Genomic DNA, 22,698 nt, shown 5'->3' with positions numbered 1-22,698 from the left:
AATGCACGTTAATAAGTACAAATATACCAACAACGTCTTTTGGGTTCATTGGAATTATTAAAAAAAATGTGTTCTGAAATTTTTGGCATGACAAAACCAAATTAGCATTTTTTTAGGTCCCACTTGCCCCGGGGTACCTTATGTGTAACACCCTCTTAATCTGTTTGATTTTAGCTTAAATTCAAGCTAATGTTCTCTTGGGGCCCAAAATTCAACCGTTACCCCTGGGGTCTCCAGTTAGCCAAGTGGTGAAGGCTAAGGATCGCCAATCGGAGACGGCGGGTTCGATTCCCGTTCCGGTCGGGAAAACTTTCTTGATTCCCTGGGCATAATGTATCATTGTACTTGCCTCACAATATACAGGGGATGGCCATAATGTTTGGGATAGGCAACTTTTTTTCTCTCACAAAAAAGTTCAACATGCTATAACTTTTCACAGAGCGCATCAAAAAACCTCAAATTTTGACTGTTTGTCAACCTATTATATGTGCATCATTGGTACAAATTTGGGCTCGATTGATTAATATTTCGCAAAGTTAGAACCTTTCGGGTAAAACACTATTTTTTAAACAACTCATTTTTGAGCTGTCATATCTCGGAAACCAGTGAACCGAATTGAATGAAATTTTGAACGTACAATAAAAATATGTTAATGATTCACAAACTATTAAAACATAGATACTTTTAAAACGTTCAAAAAAGTTATCATAGATTGACACTTTATGGATTTTTCTCGAAAAAATGTAATATTTTTACATCAATGTCAATAAATTTCAGTGTTGATATCCAAAGATTTTCCACTTCTGATATCAAATTATCTCTAATCAGATATATTAGAGCCTGTTTAGGTTGAAGGAAGAACACATTTAATAATTTTTGTGTGGTATTGTAAATTTGATTTATTTTCCTCTATATTGGTAAAAAATTCAACCCGGTATAACTTAATTCGCCGTGAAAAAATATTACATTTTATAACGTCGTATTAAGTATCAATATATTGTTGATAAACGTTAAAAAAATTATTCAATTCTGTGAACTGGTTTCCGAGATGCGACAGTTCAAAAAATAGTCGTCTAAAAAATAGTGTTTTACCCGAACGGTTCTAACTTCGCTAAAAATTAATCAATCGAGCCCAAATTTGTACCAATGATGCACATATAATAGGTTGACAAACAGTCAAACTTTGAGATTTTTTGATGCACTCTATGAAAAGTTACAGCATGTTGAATTTTTTTGTTGGAGAAAAAAAGATGCCTATCCCAAACATTTTGGCCATCCCCTGTACAAATTCATGCAATGCAATGGCAGGCAAAGAAAGCCCTTCAATTAATAACTGTGGAAGTGCTCAAAGAACACTAAGTTGAAGCGAGGCAGGCCAAGTCCCGGTGGGGACGTCGAGCCATAAAGAAGAAGAAGAACCCTATCAGCTGAGATGCTCAAAGCTAATCCAGTAGTATCACCACTCTACCGTAATTCTGCAAAGTGACGTAAGCGCCATTCAAAATTTCGATATTTGTTGGTATATTATATGTAATATCTGGTGTAAAAATAACACTGTGGTATGCCTGTTGTATTAGAATGCAAGATCTAGTCGTAATCTATCATCTACGGAAAGAAACTTAGAGGATGAGCAAGAGTTTTATGCATAATAACCAAAAAATGGGCCAAAACTATCAATGGCGCTTACGTCACTTTGCAGAATTTCGGCAGCGACTGTTACTTCAATTATTCTGCAACATGTGCACAATGGTCGGAAAAAGATAAAGTTCGGCCAAAACCCTTTATTTGTGTTTAATCGAAGTTATAGGTTGTCCAGATATGTTATACAGTATTTTCAGTGTTTAAAAAGGGGTATTCAAAAATCACGAAACTTCAATAATTTCAAAAACGGTAAAAATCAGTAAACCTCACATTTTTTGCGTTTTTTTGTTAGAAAATCAATTTGAATTTAATTAAATGATCATCTTTCGATAAAATCCAATCAAGTTTGTTCAAAACGTGTGAAAAATGTGGGAAGATAAATTTTATTTCAGTCAAAATTGGAAAAATTACGTAAAATATATGAAAAAAACATGACTTTTTTTTAAATAGCTCTAATTTGAAAAAAACTGCAAATTTCTGCAAAATATTTAAACGTTTTTATGCAGCTCTAAGTATGATGTTTAAGATGTACTATTCAAAATTGCGGCGACACGTGACGACACGTACCGTTTTTTAACTTGAAAATTACCAATAACAAGCTTTCATATGCTGGATAACATAAAACATATATTCCATTCTCAAAATATTATTATTTTACTTTTTTTCGAATTATTTATTTTTCAATTTTATGACTTAAGCCACTTTGGCAGTGAAAATTTCAATGAAATACAAAAGCTGGTATACTTTAAATTAAGAATCCTAAAACTACAATACATTATCTTTGTTATAAGGTGAAATAAAGTTTAAAAATATCAATTTCGTTTTTTGAGAGTTTTGGCCGCCCCTTTGTATGGAGCCCGACCAATGTGTATGTGGGAATCCGTGACATTTCCGATCAACTGGATGCAAGGCGTCTTAGTTAAGGTACCCAAAAAGGGTGAACTGCCTGTGTGCAATAATTGGCTGGGTATCATGTTTCTGTGTATCGTTCTCAAAGTCCTCTTCAAAGTGATCCTTAACCAAATACCGAAGAACATTGACGCAACTCTCCGGTGGCACCAAGCAGGATTCCGTGCCGGACAATCCTTTGTGGACCATATTGTTACGCTCCATCGTCTTGGAGCAAATCAATGAATTCCAAGAATCTCTCTACCAGGTGTCTCAATCATGAAAACATGTGGGGAGATCGCAGGCGAAAGGGTGTCCCTAAGAGTGTCCTGTACTGACAGAACATTTTCATACAGAGTACTGCACAACGATGTCTTGTCCGATCTCATCCGGATCGTTGCTGGAGTGACGCCATGGGCGTTCCTCATTGTAATCGAAGAGATCCTGGTAGGTGCGATTAATCGTGAACCAAATCGTGGGTTGCTGTGGCACTCCAATTACCATGGATCAACTAAATCTCAATGGCGCTCTGATTTGCAGAGCAAGCTCGATGATCTTGCCGATCGCTCCTCGGCGGCAGGTCTCACCATCTACGCCAACAAGACCAAATCGTTAGATGTAAACAGGTCAACCCTTCCAGCTTTACGGTAGCTTTTTACGTGTCAATTGCCTTTTGTGTAAATTATATTTAGCGTGTTACACCGATCTGGCAGTAAAGGACTAAACATAAATTACGTAATTGGGTACCGAGGGTTGTTCACAATCTGCGAACTTGACTGCGGAAAAAATCGTGACCATGACGCCGCTGGTACCACCCTTCAACAGTGCAACTATTACGCAGCACGTTCCATAGAGATAAGTGACATTTCAACACACGAACACAAGCGTGAATTTTTCCATACATAAAAATGCACGCCAATTCAAAGGCTATTCAGATTGCATATGCAAATATTACACAAATGATTTGGGTAAAACCAACCGGCTGCGATGCGGCCATGTTTTTGAAGTCATCATCTGTTTCAGGTCAAACATTTGATTCAGGCGTAGTTTACGAGTGATATTTTTTCTTTAACAAAAAAGTTCTTTGCATCCCCAATTGCGGCCTAATTTGAACACGTTTTTATTTACTGTAACATCTTTCAGCTAAGAGAATTAGATTTTTTCATAATTCTATTAGTATTTTCGAAAATTTTCTTTTTTGTTGTGGAAAATATTACGCGCTTTTCAAGTGTTGGTCCAGAAAAGTTTACTGTTTACATTTTTTTGCTGTCAAAATGGGGTTCAACGCACATTGGGGGTCAGAGATGTTGGCTCGCTTTTTTACTGTGGGGTAGTATTCGGATGACAAGTGGCTGGGTAAAACGGCTAAATAATGATAAAACTAACAACCGCGGTGAGAGTGCACATATTTTCCCCCAAGTTTCACAACTACATCTACAAGAGAGATACGCATACATTTGAACGTGATTACCACTATACAAGACGAGACAACGTCGGTTGATGGATGAACCATGGGCTGAGTATAGCTGCTGTCAGCAGGTATGTTTGGAGAATGAGAGGAAAGTACATATAAGTAAATAAAAAACATTGAAAAATATTGGAAAAATGGTCAATATTGCAAGGAATGTAACTTTGAGGTCGTTAAAGTTAGTTCTAAAGTTGAAGTGAATATTACTAGATTAGCAATTAAATAGTAGTTTGCGTGCGAATAAGGTATACTTGCGGTTTGAAAGCACGATTCAAGGTAAGAGCAACTTGCTATAAATCAAAACCTATGTGATTCTGAGTGTTTCATTTAGGCAGATCAGGATTCGTTAAAAGCACCCAACCGTGAGCCGCCATACCTGTAGGGAAAGAAGGATATTAGAAGAAAACTATAAAATGAAAGTACATATATATTAGATATAGTTAAAAAGGCAGGGCCCATATAGCCGAGGCGGTAAACGCACGGGTATTCAGCACGACCATGCTGAGGGTGACGGGTTCGATTCCCGGTCGCAAAACACAGCGTAACAAAAATTAGCTTTTGGTCTGTCTCAAGAGCAAACTTATGTGTCTCTGACAGATTTTGGGCCGCTGAATCCATGATGTTAATTGACCAATTAACCTTTTGATTGCTTAAAAAAAAATATTTCCATGCTTAATGCCTTGCAATCAAAAAAGCCCAAAATCGCATATTTTGCCCTATAAATTGAGGTATTGCTCAAAATTGTGACGTGTTGGAGCAAATCAGAGCCCGGATTCGGATTCAGCGGCCCAAAATCCTTCGGAGACACATAAGTTTGCTCTTGAGACAAAAAAATGTTGCGCTGTGAAATGGTCATTGGCAGAGGAAGCTCTCAGTTAATAACTGTGGAGGTGCTCATAGAACACTAAGCTGAAAAGCAGGCTTTGTCCCATGAGGACGTTACGCCAAGAAGAGAGAGAGAGAGAGAGAGAGTTAAAAAGAAAGATTAATGATATTAAAATTTCTATACTCTCTTTGCTAAATTCAATAAAGAAGAGTTTCAAGTTGTTGCAAAAGTAAACTGCCTGCTTTGCGCATTGGTGTTCATTAGGGTGGTCCCATGAGGAACACGGATGGATACGCACCATCAATATAAAATATTCAACATCGCTTTTTGGGACCATCAATTTTAGGCGAATCGGATTTAAAAACATAAAAAACACTGCAACGCCTTTCTGGCAATGTGACACTGCAACTCTGTACAACGAAAGGCAAATTCGAACATAAAAGGTAGTTTACAGCTGTTAATTTCCTATAAATTTGCCCAGCGATTCCGTTTTACTGCTGAAATTTCAGCGGATGTTTTGTTGTTGTTACTGCATATTGCATATAAAAAGCATTTCAAAATATTGGCAGCTTAAAATGACATTACCATTGGAAAGTCACTGGAGTAATACGGGAAATTATGTTAAATTTGGCTTAGCGTAAGCCATCGCCCTCATTTGCTAAGCCAGAGTGAATAAGGGCCGATTTCTTCACCTTGGCTTAAGCGTTAAACCAGGTTTAACTATATGGGTAAGCCTGACGGTTGAGCCGAGGTGAAGAAATCGACTCTAAATGCAAATATTTAAACCTGGCTTAAGAATATGGCTTAACTTTAAATGTTAAAGTGAAGAAATCAGCCCTTAGCTAAGCTACCTTGAGTGCATTTTACACTATTATACCCTACTAACACCACATTATCGTGTACCGCACACGCACCAGCCAGCTTTAAGCCGTGCCACCCGGTTGTCACTAGATTTATTGGTTTGTGCTTATTTTTTCTTATTCCTTTCTCTCGCCTGGCTGGAAGGATAGATTTGCCTTCTTCATCTATCGCACCCGCCACTGCTGCTTGTGTACATATTGTAAGGGGTTCTATTTTGAGATAAGACCGTCCGCCCGTCCGCCCAACCGGACATAAACCACAAAATGCGTGGCTGCCAATGTCAGGCTGATCCACTCCGACATAAATTATTGAAGTGCCACATTGGACTCCATTATTGCGAGGTGCGATCAAGCGAGTAAAATATGCTTCTGGTGATTCGTGACGGGTTTCTATTCGGTTTGGTTGTCAGGCAAAATGGAGAGAAGAATAGAAATCATCAGAACGAGAGAAATGAAGTTATAGTCATCTGGAAGAAGATAGATCTGTAGATTTGCGAAAGAATGATTAAACGGGAAATTGGATGGCGCCACGCACCGGATACGGTTGTCTGGATATCACATTGGAAACGATGTGTCATCTGTTTTGCTGAGCTCATACTAAAAGGGAAGTAGCAAGATCAGTATCAATCTCATGATGATGATAATGTTGATGATATGACACCTGCTACAGTATATGGTAGTGAGGCATCTGCCAACAAAAATCCGAAGAGGGAATTGACATGATTGTAATGTGGTTTGTGTCCAGTGAGTATCCAATATAGGGGGCCAAAGCGGATAGGTGAATCTGTTGACATGGGCATGCACTAAATAGAAGAAATTTAAAAAAAAACATCTATTACGATTAATGACTAGTTTCTAGATGTGACAGTTTAAAAATTGGATGTCTGAAAAAAAGTGTTTCACGAGAAAGCACAAATTTGTACCAAAGATGCACAATGTGCATACAACAGGTTGACAAACAGTCAAAATTTGAGAATTTTTGATGCACTCTATGAAAAGTTGATAGAAGCTTGTTGAACTTTTTTCGAATGAGTGTAATCAGTTTCGTACCTTTTAATTCCGCCTATGTTGCTTATCCTTTAACAGGCGTATTTCGACTACCACCTTTGCTTGTGAGAGAAACAAATCCCAAACATGTTGGTCATCCCCTGTACTTCATACGTACTATATATTGTATAGAGTATATCCGTGGAGTGTAGTCTGTACTTCTGGTGGAGCCTCAGAGCAGAACAATAATGGTTTTGGTACATTTATGGGATATTGTACGCTATCTAAACTAGGCTACATTCAGTAAGCATACGCTGTTATAAAAAAGCGCTCAAATATACATACAGGTATTGCGTGCCATATTTCAAAATACACTGGAGACCTTTTATATGTCAGAGCACCCAAAAAGTATCACATTTAGTAACTCGAAATATTATCCCCAAGAATTTCTTCAGGAGTTCCTTCTCGGATCAACAAGGATGTCCCTTTTACAATTGCTTCTGGAGTTTTTGCGGGGACTCTTTCAGGAATATCATCAGGAATCAGAATTCATCGAAAAAAAAAACATTCTAACTTTTGACCAAGACATCCTCTTTTTAAATTGATCCTAGAATTGCTGTCGAGATTTACCAAGACTTTTCTTCCACTTTTTCTATAGGAGTTCCTTCGATTCTTCAAAAATTCCAACGGAATTTTTACAGGATTATTTTCTGAAATCCCTCCAGAAATTCTTTCTGATACTCCTCCAGAAGATCCCTCGGAGTATCCTCGAAACTTCTCACCAGGAGTTTCTTCTGGGATTCTTCAAAGAGTTTCATGTGGTATTTCTGCAGGGATTCTTTCTGGGACTCATCAACAAAAATCTACACGAATTCTTTATACAGTTCCTGCATTTTTTTATATTTCTGTGCAGCAAGAGTTTAGGATTCAATCTCTATTTGTCTTTGGAATTCCTCCAGTGTTTCCTACTGCGTTTCCTCCAAAAGTGCCTTCTGGGCATCCTCTAGAAGTAGTTTTTGAGAATCCTCCAGGAGTTTCCTGTACAAATCATCCAGAAGTTCCTTACAGAAACCTACCGGGAGCTAAATCTAGAGATCCTCCAGATGTTCCTTCCAAAAATTCTCAATAAAGATTCCCTTCTGGGAACCTTTTATAAGTTCCTTGTGGGAATTCCGCAGAAATACCATCTAGAAATCCTGCAGGAGTCCTTTCAAGAAATCATCCAAGAGTTCCTTGTGGAATACCTTAAGGAGGTCTTCTGGGAGTCATTCTTAACATACTCATGTTACATAACATAACATGAGTAACCGAAGGAATTGCATGAAATAAAAGTGGTTCGATTATCCGGGTGACTTTTTTTCAAGTGCTGGATAGTATGAACATTGATGGCTTTATATACATCCCAAGTAACAATTAAAGTTTTATAAATTGCTACAAGAGTGCTATAAAGCCAAGGCAAAGGCATTTCATATCATCTACGAATACCTTGTAACGTTTTGACGTTTTTATTCTGTTTAAGTTAAATAAAGTTTGAATTCAGTTAAATTCAATTGTTATATTTTTTGAATATTTCGGTTTTGATTTTGAATTTGTGTTTTTTTTATAATTCATTATTAGTTTTCATTATTATTTTAATTAATTTGTAGCTTTTCACGTTTTTATCTTTTTAAGTAAAATCTCATTTGAATTAGATTCGTTGAATTTGACTTTAAGTTTGAACCGTTTCCATTAGTAGAGATTATCCGTTTTATATAAGGTTTGTGTCTAGGCTCAGCTAATGACGATTCATGTTACATATGTTATAGGACTTTTTCGATGGCACAAAATAGTTTTTGCAGCCATGTGCGATTTGAATTTGGCGCACTTGTAAATAATTGTTTGTACATTGAATAGACGAGTGCTTCAATAGCAGGAAATTTACTTGACTAGAGAAATCGACTTGACACCATCACTTTTAGTTAGAGTGGGCTGGAGAACAGAAGTGAGCTTCGGCGACCTTCTGCCAGTTTTAAGTTTTTGTTCAGGTGTGTAGTGTTTTGTAGTAATGTAGATTTTTGAAGTAGTGTCGTTTGTAGTGATTTTATAATAAATTAGTTTTGTTTATCATTCTGTAGTAACTTAAATGTTGGATATAGTCGCCAGGGGCAGACACTCTGTTCCCTGTGCGTTGATTAGTTGTAAAAAAGGTAATTGTAAATGAATTCGTGTTTAGTGTATATTGTTTTAATTATGTGTCTCGTCTTTGGACCCCAGCGTCCAAAAGACGCTTTTTATTTTGGGCTTTAAGCCATATTTCTCCGTGCTCCACTGGTACTCTTCCTCGTCCGCCAACAAATGGTAGTAAAACGGAGTGAAGGGACCATTTCCGGAGTACCCGCGAAATACTCTGATGATAATGGATTCATTTCATTACAGTGGTTCCCAAATATCGTCTCTAAACTCTCTATAGCGTAATCCGGTTGGCCAGGTACACGGACGAAGTGCTGTTTCCTTTAGGCGTGCGTTAACTCCAACCTTGAAAGATACGTATGGCATCGAGAGTGCATCCTTCCATGGAGGAACAAGTATCTTCACTATGGCATCATTGGTTCCTAGCGAATCAGCGACCACTTTCAAAATCTGTCTTTCGGTTGTGCAATTTTTCACCCTCGTAAAGAACAACCAGAATCTGTCGTTGGGGTTCCTCTGTTCAATTTCTCCGTCACGACGACCTGTGCTGTTTGTACTCTGTTTATCATCGGGCATAGACAGGCGAGTGAAAAATCCGGGTTCAGAATCGCGCTACAATATTCGTTGGTCAGTCGGTTTTCTCGGTAGAGTCATGCAAGCGCGAGTGTGGAATGCGGAATCAGATTAGCTTGAGAATTTTCGAATGGCAGACAATTTTCAGGTAAGAGTGATGGGGGTGCGAGTGAAAAATCCGGGTTCAGAATCGCGCTACAATAATCGTAGAATCAGTCGGTTTCCACGGTAGGGCGATGGAAACGCGAGCACGAAATCCGGGATCAGTGGTCATCGTGATCAAATAAATCATAATCGTGATGAAGACCGCGACGTGTATTTCCATATAACTAGTGGATCATATCACCTAACAGAGGTGGCTCCTAGATCCACACCTTACCCTACCCTACTAACCACCATTCCTTCCCGTGACAACTGTGGGTTGCTGTGGATTCCACGGTTTCTAGTAGCAACGGTTGTCGAACTAACATTCCTTCCCTTTCCTGATGACCGTAAGGACGTGGCCAGCGCCGTTATTGACTTTAACTAGCTGAACTCTCGAATTGTGCACATTGAGAATGGTTAGCTAGTCCCAAGCTTTCACATTCATTGGCTCTCTGTGCAACTTCGATTGTTCTGGTCAATCACGGAGTAGCAACTACGATGTGTAGGGGAACTGCGGGCATAACGCCCCCCGGGGGCAAAACGCCTTCACGCGATTTCATCATATTGTGGAGGTTTCCGTTAGATGCAAGCAAACTAGAACTCAAACTGAGCAGGTTAAGCCCAAGAACGGCTGCTATTGTCGAAAGAAAAGCGTGAAAAACGACGATTTTCCACATTTGGAAAGATTCCCTAATTTGCAGCGCACAGAAATTTAGACATTGCGCGCTGATTATATGGAATCAACCCATGAAACTACCACGCGCCTCCTACTCCTTCATTTGCTGCTGGGAAGAGTTCGATGGAGCCCCTTGGTATTTCACAATAAGTCAAAGCGGGAAATGCCAGCGGGCGTTTTGCCTCACCCAAAAAGGCGTTTTGCCTCCTACAGTTTTCCGGCACCTAAATAGTGACACTTTTTTAAATTGTTTATTTGAATGGGAAATTTTGTGGGCACGCGGGCCAAAAGTTGAAATCTCTTAGGTAAAGAAGTAAACTGCTCTCCAAGGCAGAATACGACCTTAAAATAAGCATCATTTGAGGTTTATGACCACATATGCTTAGCCGGGGCGTTATGCCCCTCTTTCCCCTACGGTTATCTTTGCTTTGCTTTGCTTTGCTTGTTTATCATCGGGCATAGACAACAACGATGACTCTGCAAGGGGACGGTGCACGTTTGTAGTTTCGGTTGTACTTGCTTCAACATGTGAGACAGTAGAATGCACTATCGAATTCCGAAGAGAAGCGATTTCTTTTTTCAGTTCGGATATTTCCCCATCGATTCTAGAAATATCGGTTTCTTTTGGTGAGATCTCGTTTCCATCCAGTTCCTCCGATTTCAGATGATCACGTTGATAGCGTATCGCAGACATGCATTGAATGCATATCCACCAAAAGTTCGAAGCTTTGTTACGATAGTGGATAACATCCCGATCAGAAAGGCATAACAAAATTATAACCGATTGAGTTATTTATTTCAAAGATTTTTCATAACAGAATAAGTTATAAAAATCGCCGGTTAGGTGTTAAAATAACAAAAATTATACCAGAAATTGCTCTAGCCATAACATGCTTATAACAGGTGTTGATACAATTTTAACAAATTTATAACAAAGTGAGATATAAAAAATATTGGAATGATCAATAAATTATAACACATTTTGTTATAAATTAGATATAAATATATTGGGTAAAAATTAAGTTGGGTAAAATTTAACTCATTTTTTGGGTAATTTTTATTAAGAGTGTTATTTATTTTAAGCGCAAAGTTTTTTGTATAAAAAAACTTGCCCCACTTAGTATATAAAAAACCCACACCCAGACGGGAATCGAGCCAAGGACGCCAACCTTCACCTGCAATCCGGCGCCTTTATCAATGAGGCCATTGCAGCACTTGAAGTGAAGGGCGGTATATGATCAAGTGGTTCTTCGTTTTGGCGGCTGGTCTATAAATAGACTTATTTGTCCAACGTACAGGGGAGAGAAAATATGACGTCACATAAAAGTGTTCTTGAAACATTTTATCACAATTACGTCATCTTAGGATATAATAACAAAAGTGGATATAATTTAGTTATAATTATAACTCAAGAATTTGCTCTGCATTTTGGCATGCTTTACCTCATGATTCAGACCAGAAATAAATGTCGTATCTTCATCAAAGTTGTAGAGATAGTTAATGGCTCTTAAACAGTGGAAAGAGTGGCATACAATTTCACCTTCTCTTGGTGCTTGCGAGCAAATAAATTAGAACATTTTGACATATGTTATTAAATAATTATCTAATGTTCCTCACTATCAAGGAACTTCTTGCCTATGGCAAAGTTATGCAGTAGTCTGGTGGTTAGAAATTTCACTGCTTTGTGGCGTTAGTGTGCATTTCTGTGAGATTGTCAGATTTAGATGGCTTGTGAATTAAAAAATAAAGTATTTAATGCACAATTTTAACATTACATGGTACAAGAATTGACATACTGATGCAATTCTGTGGCGTTTTCTTTGCCTCGTGACCTCATATAATGTTTTCATTTTCAGCAAAAAAGAGTTTAAACAAGAAATTCTTCCACTAGTTGAAAACACCTGTTCGGCATTTGCTTCGGCATTTGCTCAAGATGCATGACGATATCCATATCGGTCAAAAAGAAAAAGCCTTCTGCTATTGGTTGGTTTTCCAAAAGCTTTTAATAGAGTATCTTATTTTGAACTACTGCACAGGTTATCACATCTATTTGATTTCAGTTGAGATTCTGTTTTATTGAGTAAATCCTATTTGAATAACCGCTTTCAAATTGTGGAAGTTAAAGGAAATCATTGAAGCCTGATCGGTACTCTATCGGGAGAGCTACAAGGATCGGTTTCAGGACCATTGATGTTAGCCTTATTTATCAACAGCCTTCTTTCATCTTTGAAAGTATGTAATACCCACACCACATGTTTGCAGATCATAGGAAGCTGTATTTCTACTGAATTAATATGGACGATAATTGCATGGCAATGAATCGTGTCTCAACTAGAAATAAATTTCAAAGCTCCACAAATAATTTGTAATCAATCAATTCTTCAAAAACTAAGGTGATTTTCATTTGCAGACGACTAATTGATCCAGTTGTATCATGTTAATTCAATAACAATAATAAAATTTCTAATTTCAGAATAAAAACTTTCATAGAGTACAGTGAATATATTTTCATAGCAAAGACTTTTGTTTTGATCGAAAAAACTGCTTTCAAATATTTGATGATGACGATGATTTCAATCACGATTTTTTTGTTGTTTTTACTAATGTGTATTTTAACACTAAGCTAATTCTACACTTCAATGACGAATTGTTCAACGTTAACCAGCCGCAGTTTATCGCGGAAACATTGCGCCCGTTTGATTTGTACAAGGCGGCTGATTATACGTGACAGCTCCCATCCGGCGGCTGCAAAAACAGTTTTAGACAAGGTGCACACCGTGTACAAACCATAGATTAACGCGGCAATATCTACCTGGGCTTTCTTAAAGGTTTAGATCATGATTCAAACATGTCAAAAATACTACATTAGTTTATTTAAGGTTTGAATTTCAATTTGTGTTAGTGAATTTGAACCCAGATAATCAAGAAATCGATTTTGAACTTCCAATAAGGGATAATCCTCAATCTACAAGTATGTCAATAAATAAATTTAATGAGTAACCTGAATTTTCTTAAAGGTCTGGATCATGATTCAAACTTGTCAAAAATCCTGTACAAGCACAGTAGCACCACACAGCGGCGTAACTGCGTACCAAACACCACTTGTAAAATGTTCATTTGATATAAACTGCATTTTCAAAATTATAACTGAGTTTGTTATAATGTTCATATAAAGATGATCAAAATGAATTTATTTGTATTATAACCGACTTTGTTATAGTTCTGATATAATTAAATCTGGGTTTCAAATCCTTTTTGTCAAATATATCTAAATATAACAAACGTTGATATATCTATCAACCGCTGATATAAATTTGTTACATTTTTGTTATGCCTTTCTGATCGGGATCTTCGTGACTCAGCTTCACACATGCAGCATGAAAAACCCTTTTACAAAAACCTTCACATCCAATATAGGCGACACCGGTAGCAATTACAATTGAACACTTCTTGCACTCCAATGATTTGCTTGTGGAGGTAATCGGAGCCATATCAAACAGATTTTGATAACTGCATGCAGAATTGATTAATTGAGCACAGGCGGTTCAATTGTGCTTTTTACAAAAAAAAAAAAAAAATGACTCTGGAACGTTACTAGGTACACGAGCACAAAGTAAGAAACACTTTTAACGATTTAATAAGCTGATTTACACACAATATTAAAATGCTATTGGCAGAGCAATGACGGTTAACGCTTAACACCTCGACAGTCACACACACATCCTAACCTCTCGAGCCAATTCGGCGAACGTTTACAACCTCTTGTAGAGTAAAATATGTCTAGTTGGCCCACCCTGGTCAAGGTAATGAAGAGGATATTAACGCAACACATATAAAGCAAATTAGCTTTTATGATTGCCGCTATTAAGCCACTTCTTCTAAACAAACAGGTCTACCTGTTATTGATATATCATGGTTAGTTACTTCTTTTACGGTTGAAAAAATAATTGGGTTAATGTTTCTAAGACTGAAGAAGAAGTAAAACTATGCGAGGCAGACTTGTGAGAGTCCCAAAATGGCCGTCACAATCGCTGACTTTGGCACCTTCTCACGATTTCGACCGCACAAATCTCTTAAGCTTATTACAAGTGAGCAAGAACAGAATAATGAAATGTACTATTGTTTGGAGCTCGTTTCTTATGATTTGTGCGTCCGAAGTTTTGATGCACTGCTGAAGCGGTATTTCAATACGTTTGTCCCTAAAACTATATAGCATATATATATCTTAAGCAAAAATGATTGAAAATAAATAAAATGCATTTTTTTTAATTTCCAGGAGAATTTCTGAATGGCACTTAATGCTGCGAACAACTATTGTGAAATAATAACTACACCTAAATCAAGATTCGAACTCGGGACCGTCGATTGCCAGCCGCATGCCTTCCTATCTGCGTCATCCTAGAGATAATGAATTGAAGCGCTCAAATCAAAACATAAACTTCCTGTGGTTTAATAATGATCACACTTCGACTCCTATTCAGCAGTGGTGAATTAGCACAGAACTATGGTTAACAACTGAACAACACATTAATTCAGCTGCTGTTCAGTAAAAAATACTTGTTTTTTATCCGGTACTCTGAGTCGAAGCATGATGAAAAACAAAAGCGCTTATTTGACTTGTGAAAAAAAAACACATTATACAGATTACATGAACTTAACAAGACGCAGAAAGAAGTCTTGTTAAACTATTTTGTAAAGGAATTACTGCAAGTCGAATAAAAATCTTATTCAACGCTTGAAAAGTGTTTTGAATTATCATTGTTAATACCCTCCTCTCTCTCCTCTTCTTGGCGTAACGTCCTCACTGGGACAAAGCCTGCTTCTCAGCTTAGTGTTCTATGAGCACTTCCACAGTTGTTAACTGAGAGCTTCCTCTGCCAATGACCATTTTGCATGTGTATATCGTGTGGCAGGCACGAAGATACTCTATGCCCAAGGAAGTCAAGGAAATTTCCATTACGAAAAGATCCTGGACTGATCGGGAATCGAACCCGTCACCCTCAGCATGGTCATGCTGAATACCCGTGCGTTTACCGCCTCGGCTATATGGGCCCTATGTTAATACCCATACGAAAGGTTGAACATTGGCTACTTTTTCAGTTGAAAAATCATTTGTACAGTAATGTGTACAGCATAATTTCAGTTCAGCTATCGGATTTTCAGATTTCTGCAAGAAATGCGAGAGATACTACTGTGAGGAGTTTGCAGCTGATGTTAGATGTAACTTCAAGTGTTACTTTCATGAATGTGCTTCAATAAATTCAAGTATGTTGTTGCTGATGCGTTTTTCATTGTTGACTTGAAGGACAGTACCAGAATGAAGGATATTGTGAACTTACTTACCTTACCGGTCAGGCTAAGGCCGGGGTGGCCTCTGCTGTACATAGTAGCCGCCTCCATTCCACTCGGTCCATGGTTGCTTGTCTCCAGTTCCGCACTCTGCGTAGGGTCCGCAGATCGTCCTCCACTTGGTCGATCCACCTAGCTCGCTGCGCTCCACGTCTTCTTGTACCGGTCGGATGACTCTCGAGAACCATTTTAGTCGGGTTGCTATCCGACATCCTGATGACGTGACCCGCCCACCGTAGCCTCCCGATTTTCGCGGTATGGACGATGGTTGGTTCTCTCAGCAGCTGATGCAGCTCGTGGTTCATTCGCCTTCTCCAAGTCCCGTCTTCCATCTGCACTCCGCCGTAGATGGTACGCAACACCTTCCGTTCGAAAACTCCAAGGGCGCGTTGGTCCTCTGCACGTAGGGTCCATGTTTCGTGCCCATAGAGGACGACCGGTCTAATCAGCGTTTTGTAGATGGTTAACTTCGTGTTACGGCGAACTTTATTCGATCGTAGAGTTCTGCGGAGTCCAAAGTAAGAACGATTTCCTGCCACAATGCGCCTCTGAATTTCTCTGCTGGTGTCGTTGTCGGCGGTCACCAGTGAGCCCAAGTACACGAATTCTTCAACCGCCTCGATTTCATCACCGTCGATATAAATTCGGGGCGGCGGGCGCGGTAATTCCTCCCTGGAGCCCTTTGCCATCATGTACTTTGTCTTCGACACATTAATGACTAGTCCGATTCGCCTGGCTTCACTCTTTAGTCGGATGTACGTTTCCGCCATCGTCTCAAATTTACGAGCAATAATATCAATATCATCGGCGAAACCAAGCAGCTGAACGGATTTCGTGAAAATCGTCCCACTCGTGTTTATCCCCGCTCTTCTTATTACACCCTCCAAAGCAATGTTGAACAGCAAGCACGAAAGACCATCACCTTGCCGTAGCCCTCTGCGAGATTCGAAGGGACTCGAGAGTGTCCCTGATACTCGAACTACGCACATCACTCGATCCATCGTCGCCTTGATCAACCGTATCAGTTTATCCGGGAATCCGTATTCGTGCATAATCTGCCATAGCTGTTCTCGATCGATTGTATCATACGCCGATTTGAAATCGATGAACAAGTGATGTGTGGGCACGTTGTATTCGCGGCATTTCTGCAACACCTGGCGGATGGCGAACATCTGGTCCGTTGTAGCGCGTTCACCCATGAATCCAGCCTGATATTGCCCCACGAACTCTCTTGCAATCGGTGATAGACGGCGGCATAAAATTTGAGAGAGTATCTTGTAGGCAGCGCTCAGTAGTGTGATCGCGCGGTAATTCCCGCAATCCAACTTGTCGCCCTTTTTGTAGATGGGACACACGATACCTTCCATCCATTCCTCCGGTAATACTTCCTCCTCCCAAATCTTGGTAATGACCCAGTGTAGTGCTCTCACCAGTGCTTCTCCACCGTATTTTAGAAGCTCGCTTGGTAGTTGATCTGCTCCAGCGGCTTTGTTGTTTTTCAACCGGCCAACCTCCTCCTCAATCTCTTGAAGGTCAGGGGCCGGAAGTCTTTCGTCCTGTGCACATACTCCTAGATCTGCTACCACGCCACCTTCGGTACTTGCAACGTCGCCATTGAGGTGCTCATCGTAATGCTGCCGCCACCTCTCGACCACCTCACGCTCGCTCGTGAGAATATTCCCGTGATTATCTCGGCACATGTCGGCTTGTGGCACAAAGCCTCTGCGCGAGCGGTTCAGCTTCTTCAGTCGTTTCTGTGATTCGGAGTCGCGAAGCCTAGTGCTGTAGCCGAGGTACTACCTATGGCGGATCGGATGTCCCTCCAGCCATCTTCAAGTGTAGCTGCGCCAAGCTGCTCTTCCGTTGGTAGGGCCACTGCTAACTGCTGCGCGTAGTCTTGAGCCACTTCTACGTTACGAAGTTGCTCGATGTTGAGCCGCGGCGTTCGACTTCGACGCGTGGTGATAACTGTCGAAAGTTTTGAGCGCATGCATACAGCGACTAAGTAGTGATCCGAATCTATATTCGCACTGCGGTATGTGCGGACGTTGGTTATATCCGAGAAGAATTTACCGTCGATTAGAACGTGGTCGATTTGATTTTCTGTTTGTTGGTCGGGTGATCTCCAGGTGGCTTTGTGGATATCTTTGCGGGGGAAGAAGGTGCTTCGGACTACCATACCACGGGAGGCTGCAAAGTTTACGCATCGCTGGCCGTTATCATTCAATACGGCGTGCAGGCTATTTCGCCCGATTACCGGTCTGTACATTTCCTCCCTTCCTACCTGCGCGTTCATGTCGCCGACAACGATTTTCACGTCACGCGGCGAGCACCCATCGTATGTTTGCTCTAACTGCGCGTAGAACGCTTCTTTCTCGTCATCGGGTCTCCCTTCGTGTGGGCAGTGGACGTTGATGATGCTGTAGTTGAAGAAACGGCCCTTAACTCTCAACATGCACATCCTTGCGTTGATCGGCTGCCACCCGATCACACGTTGTCGCATCTTGCCCAACACTATAAATCCTGTTCCCAGTTCATTGGTGGTGCCACAGCTTTGGTAGAAAGTAGCCGCTCGATGCCCGCTTTTCCACACTTTCTGTCCAGTCCAACAAAGTTCCTGCAACGCCACGATGTCGAAGTTGCGGGGATGTAGTTCGTCGTAGATTATCCTGTCACATCCTGCGAAACCTAGTGACTTGCAATTCCATGTTCCAAGTTTCCAATCGTAGTCCTTATTTCGTCGCGTGGGTCTTTGCCGATTGTATCGAGTCGTATTTTCTCCTATGTTATTCGCAATGGGGATTTTTACGGGTGGCTTATTGGGCCTACGCCAACACTCCTGTCTCGCCGGAGGGCCATCGTGCCAGTTCTGTTTAACGTCCCAACCAACACTGGGACGACCACGCTGATGGGGCTACCACCTTGGATCTAGCTGGGCGTGGTGTAGCGTTTCTTACTCAGCCGCTGGATACCAGAACAGACGCTGTTTGAGCCGCACCTCCTTGGTGAACAGACACTCGGATCGTACCTCCTCAATCTAGCTGATGTCAGAAGGACAACAGTGCCCAGGCTGCGCTACCAGCTAAGCACACAACTCTTAGCTGGCGGTCTTTGTCATCGCTTGACCCGTGGAAGCATGAGGTAGGAACTTGTGAGGACCAGAGCTATATTGGACGCTCTCCTTATCGACTCACCGTTTTGCAGCCCGATATTGTGAACTACAGCAAATATATTACTACCATCCTCTTCTTTGTCTTAGCGTAACGTCCTCACTGGACTGGAACAAAGTCTGCTTCTCAGCGTAGTGTTCAATAAGCACAATTATAAACTGAGAGCTATCTTTGTCAATGTATATCGTTTGACAAACACAAAGATACTTTATGCCCAAAGAAGTCAAAGAAATGTCTATCACCAAAAGTTATCTCTAAAGAGAATTTTTGAAGAAATATCCAAGAAATATTGCATGGAGGAATCCTCAAAAGTAATAACTGGATGAATCCCGGAAGGAATAACTGGAGGAATCCCTAGAAAGAATTCCGAAACCGAATTTCTACAAGTAGGTATTTACTTTCTGGAAGAAGCCCGAGAAGAAATTCTTGGAAAAATAATAAGAACAGGAATTTGGTGGAATTGGTAAAAGTCCCGAAAACTCTTTTTAAACGTATCTCGGAAGAAATTCGTGGACGCATCCCAGAAGGAATATCTTGTGGTAACCCCAGAAGGGATAAACTGACAAATCCCGGTAGAAAATACTGGAGATATCTCAAGAAAAAAAAAATACCAAAAAAGAATTTCTGGAGGAATCCATGGAAGCATCCCCAGCAGAAATTCCTGATGGAACCCAGAAAAAAAAATTTGCTCGGATGAAAGTCCTGGGTGAATTTTCAGAATAAATCCCTGGAAGCATACCTAGAGGGATACCCAGAAAAAATTTCTCCGGGATTTCCTTCTGGGGATTCTTCCAGAAAATCCTTCTGGGGATTCCTCCTGGAATGTCCTAGAGAAATCCCCAGAAGGAATTCCAGGAGGAATCCCCAGAATAAATTCCTAGATGACATACCAGAAGGAGTTCCTGAAGAAATCCCGAAATGAAATCCTAAAGGATTGCCCAGAGGAATTCCTGCATGTATCCTGGAAGGAATTCTTAGAGGTGTCCAAAAATAAAATTCCTGGACGAATCCCTTAAAAAGCGAAGAACTCCTGAGAAAACCCTCTAGGAAGGATCCTTACTAGGAAATTACTTGAGGAGTTCCGGAAAAAATCCTGGAGAAATTCCAGCAGGAATTCTCAATAGATTTGAATTGAAAGAATTTTCGAAAAACGTCTTCCCCAAACAGCACACAAGGCATGAAGGAGTGTCGACAGCGCAGTTTTTTGGTTGTACAGGAACTACATTCATGTGAATCTAACTCAAAGGCAGAATAACTTGAAAATGACTCGTGTCCAACCAAAAACCTGCGCTGTCGACACTCCTTTGTAACTTGTGTGCTGCTTGGGTAGAGTTATTGTCAAAGGAACTCCTGGAAAGGTCTTGGAAGATGTTTTTTGGGCGATTCCCCAGAGGATCTTTGAAGACATAGCTTGTTCCAAGTTTTTGGAATTCCTGGAGGAAAATCCTCGGAAGGAATTACCGGAGAAATTCAGGAAGAAATCTTGGAGGTACCCGACATTCTTCAAAGTGTCGCGGATCAACATCAAAAAGCTTCACAAATTACCAAGTACACCACAGAATACGATCTAAAACCGTTGCTCGAAGACATTACACATATGTATTATTTGGTTTGATTGGCTTTTATCGGTGAATTGTAATGAAACTCGCATGTATTTCTTGTGCGTAACGCGTTTCGGCTTACTACGCTTCAGCCATCATCAGACGCAACATGTTGATCCAGACCGAACAGCTTGGCTGGTCAAATTTTGACCAGCCAAGCTGTTCGGTCTGGATCAGCATGTTGCGTCTGATGATGGCTGAAGCGTAGTAAGCCGAAACGCGTTACGCACAAGAAATACATGCGAGTTTCATTACAATTCACCGATAAAAGCCAATCAAACCAAATAATAGTAAAGGTCCACGGTGATTATCTTCAACCGATATTACACATATGTATTTAAAAAATGTTTACTAATTTAGAATGACGTCATTTTGAGGGAAACCTCTGTAATAAATCCTTTATATTTCCAGTCGGATGCTAATTGAAACATAAAACATAAATCTTCCAAAGTTTAAACCCATCAAATTAATTCCAGAGGAAACTCATGCATAACAAACTTTATTGAGCAATAAAATGCCACTTGACGAAACTGTGCGAAGTTATAATCCATGATGTGACGCGTGTTGATTTCCATCTTTCACCAGAATCCATTTAAACGTTTTCATGGGAGTCAACAGAAGAGAGAGATAGAGAGACAGTAAAGCAACAAACAGTCGAAACGAACTCACTTTGTATTCCTCGGGCATATCACAGATGGTTTCATTCATGGCCGGCGAGTACTGGGGCGATGCGAAGAATATCACCGGCAAGCTGATAAACACTCCAATCAGTGTCAGTGCCGTTATCACCATCTTGGCACGCCGCACGGTGCACATAGTTTGCCGCTTCAAAGGATACAGCACGGCAATGAAGCGTTCCACCGTAAAAGCGACCACAAACCAGACCGACAGAAAGCTGCACAAATTGCTGAAGAACGTAAAAAACTGACAGTAAACTTCCAGGGTGTAGATCTTGATATCCACCAGATTCAGCCAGGGTATGAACAGTCCCACTAGATAGCACGTATCACTTAGGCCTAGGGCGGCCAGATAGTAGGAGGAAGACAATTTCTTCAGTTTGGTTTTGAAAAACACTAGCACCGAGAGGATGTTGCCTATGCTGCCGAACAGCACCAGTGCGGGAATGTAGTAAAAATTTATGACACTCAACACTTCTGCGTAATAGACGAACGTTTGCTGATCAATGTCATAACTGCTGGAACTGGAATCCCTCGATGTTTGTTGGACATCCGGCAGGAATGTCGTCTGGTATATCCACAAATCGTCCGCCGTAGCCAGATGGGTAGACTTTAGCACTACAGTGCTTACATTGGAATCCTGCAGGTCTCCTTCCAGCAGTCCGTTTAACACTTTATCACTAATTGTCGTGTACCAGCTATGATTCGTGTCAGATGCTGTGACCATCTGAACCAGGACGTTCCCCTCCCAGAACCCATTAACACTCGTATTGCTCTGCATATTCCGAACCGCACATCCTTGGGCACAAATTGAAACCTGCAACGATGCCGCACTTTTTCTAAAGGAATCCGCACCGGTCGTAAAACAATCACCCTTCACTTTATTTTCATTGGTTACGCATTTCTCCCTGCTGAACGACCAAGCGCAACCAACCACCGGAACATAAAACGATAAACGAACCTTTCTTTTGGGTGGCAAATGTAATTTCCTACTGTCGCCTGCATGCCATCCATTATTCTACCACTGACTGCTGGTGCACTAGGCCACCGTCGTCGCGCCGCCAAGAATTCCCCCCATAGGCCCAAAGGAACCAATCCGTGTATCGACAACAAAAACTTCCGCCCGTCCCTCGGAGGTCCTATTGTTAACCGGCGATCGCACGAACACTTCCACGTCCACTTGACTGACGCGTTCCGTCCCCCACGGCCACAAGGATCACAACGCTCCAGAGGGTGCGATAACCAAACGATAACTGAACCCGCCGTCCTCGGTGCGGTACCTAAGGAGCGCGGTCAAAGCCAAGCATCCGAACCTCAAGAGGGAAAAATTTCACCCAATTCATGAATGGCTTTCCCCGGCCGAGCCCCCCGACAGGATCCTTTCAGTTTTTCCTATCCGACGACGACGGTGCGTTCATTCCGACGAAATGACTGGGGCACTCAGTTCATTCCATAAAACCGAACGAATCGTGTGCGATGGCCAGCTGTTTAGACAGGACTTTAGCTCCAGCAGCCGGCCGGTCGCGGTGGATGGGAATGTGACAGAGTTGGGGCAGGCCACCGTTCCACTTTACTGGCGGCGTTCATTAAATATTGAATGCGTGAATGAGATTTCTGTTGTGATAAATATTGGCGAAGCATTTACAACGCTCGGAAACGGTTACTTTTA

At 40.8% G+C, this 22,698-nt stretch overlaps 1 protein-coding gene across 1 annotated transcript in view; it reads right to left on the bottom strand.

Annotated features, from left to right (window-relative positions):
- LOC115263322 (growth hormone secretagogue receptor type 1-like) overlaps positions 1-22,396 on the bottom strand; it is a 93,736-nt gene extending 71,340 nt beyond the window's left edge. The window contains exon 1 of the mRNA XM_029866593.2: positions 21,022-22,396. Coding sequence (XP_029722453.2) covers positions 21,022-21,810 — 789 coding nt within the window. The 5' untranslated portion in view covers positions 21,811-22,396. The remainder of the gene's footprint in view (positions 1-21,021) is intronic.
- Positions 22,397-22,698: the final 302 nt, after the last annotated feature.

Source organism: Aedes albopictus, chromosome 2, assembly GCF_035046485.1.
Source record: "Aedes albopictus strain Foshan chromosome 2, AalbF5, whole genome shotgun sequence".
Taxonomy (NCBI): domain Eukaryota; kingdom Metazoa; phylum Arthropoda; class Insecta; order Diptera; family Culicidae; genus Aedes; species Aedes albopictus.
Note: the sequence above shows the minus strand (reverse complement) of the source record. Positions and strands in the feature narration are given on the sequence as shown.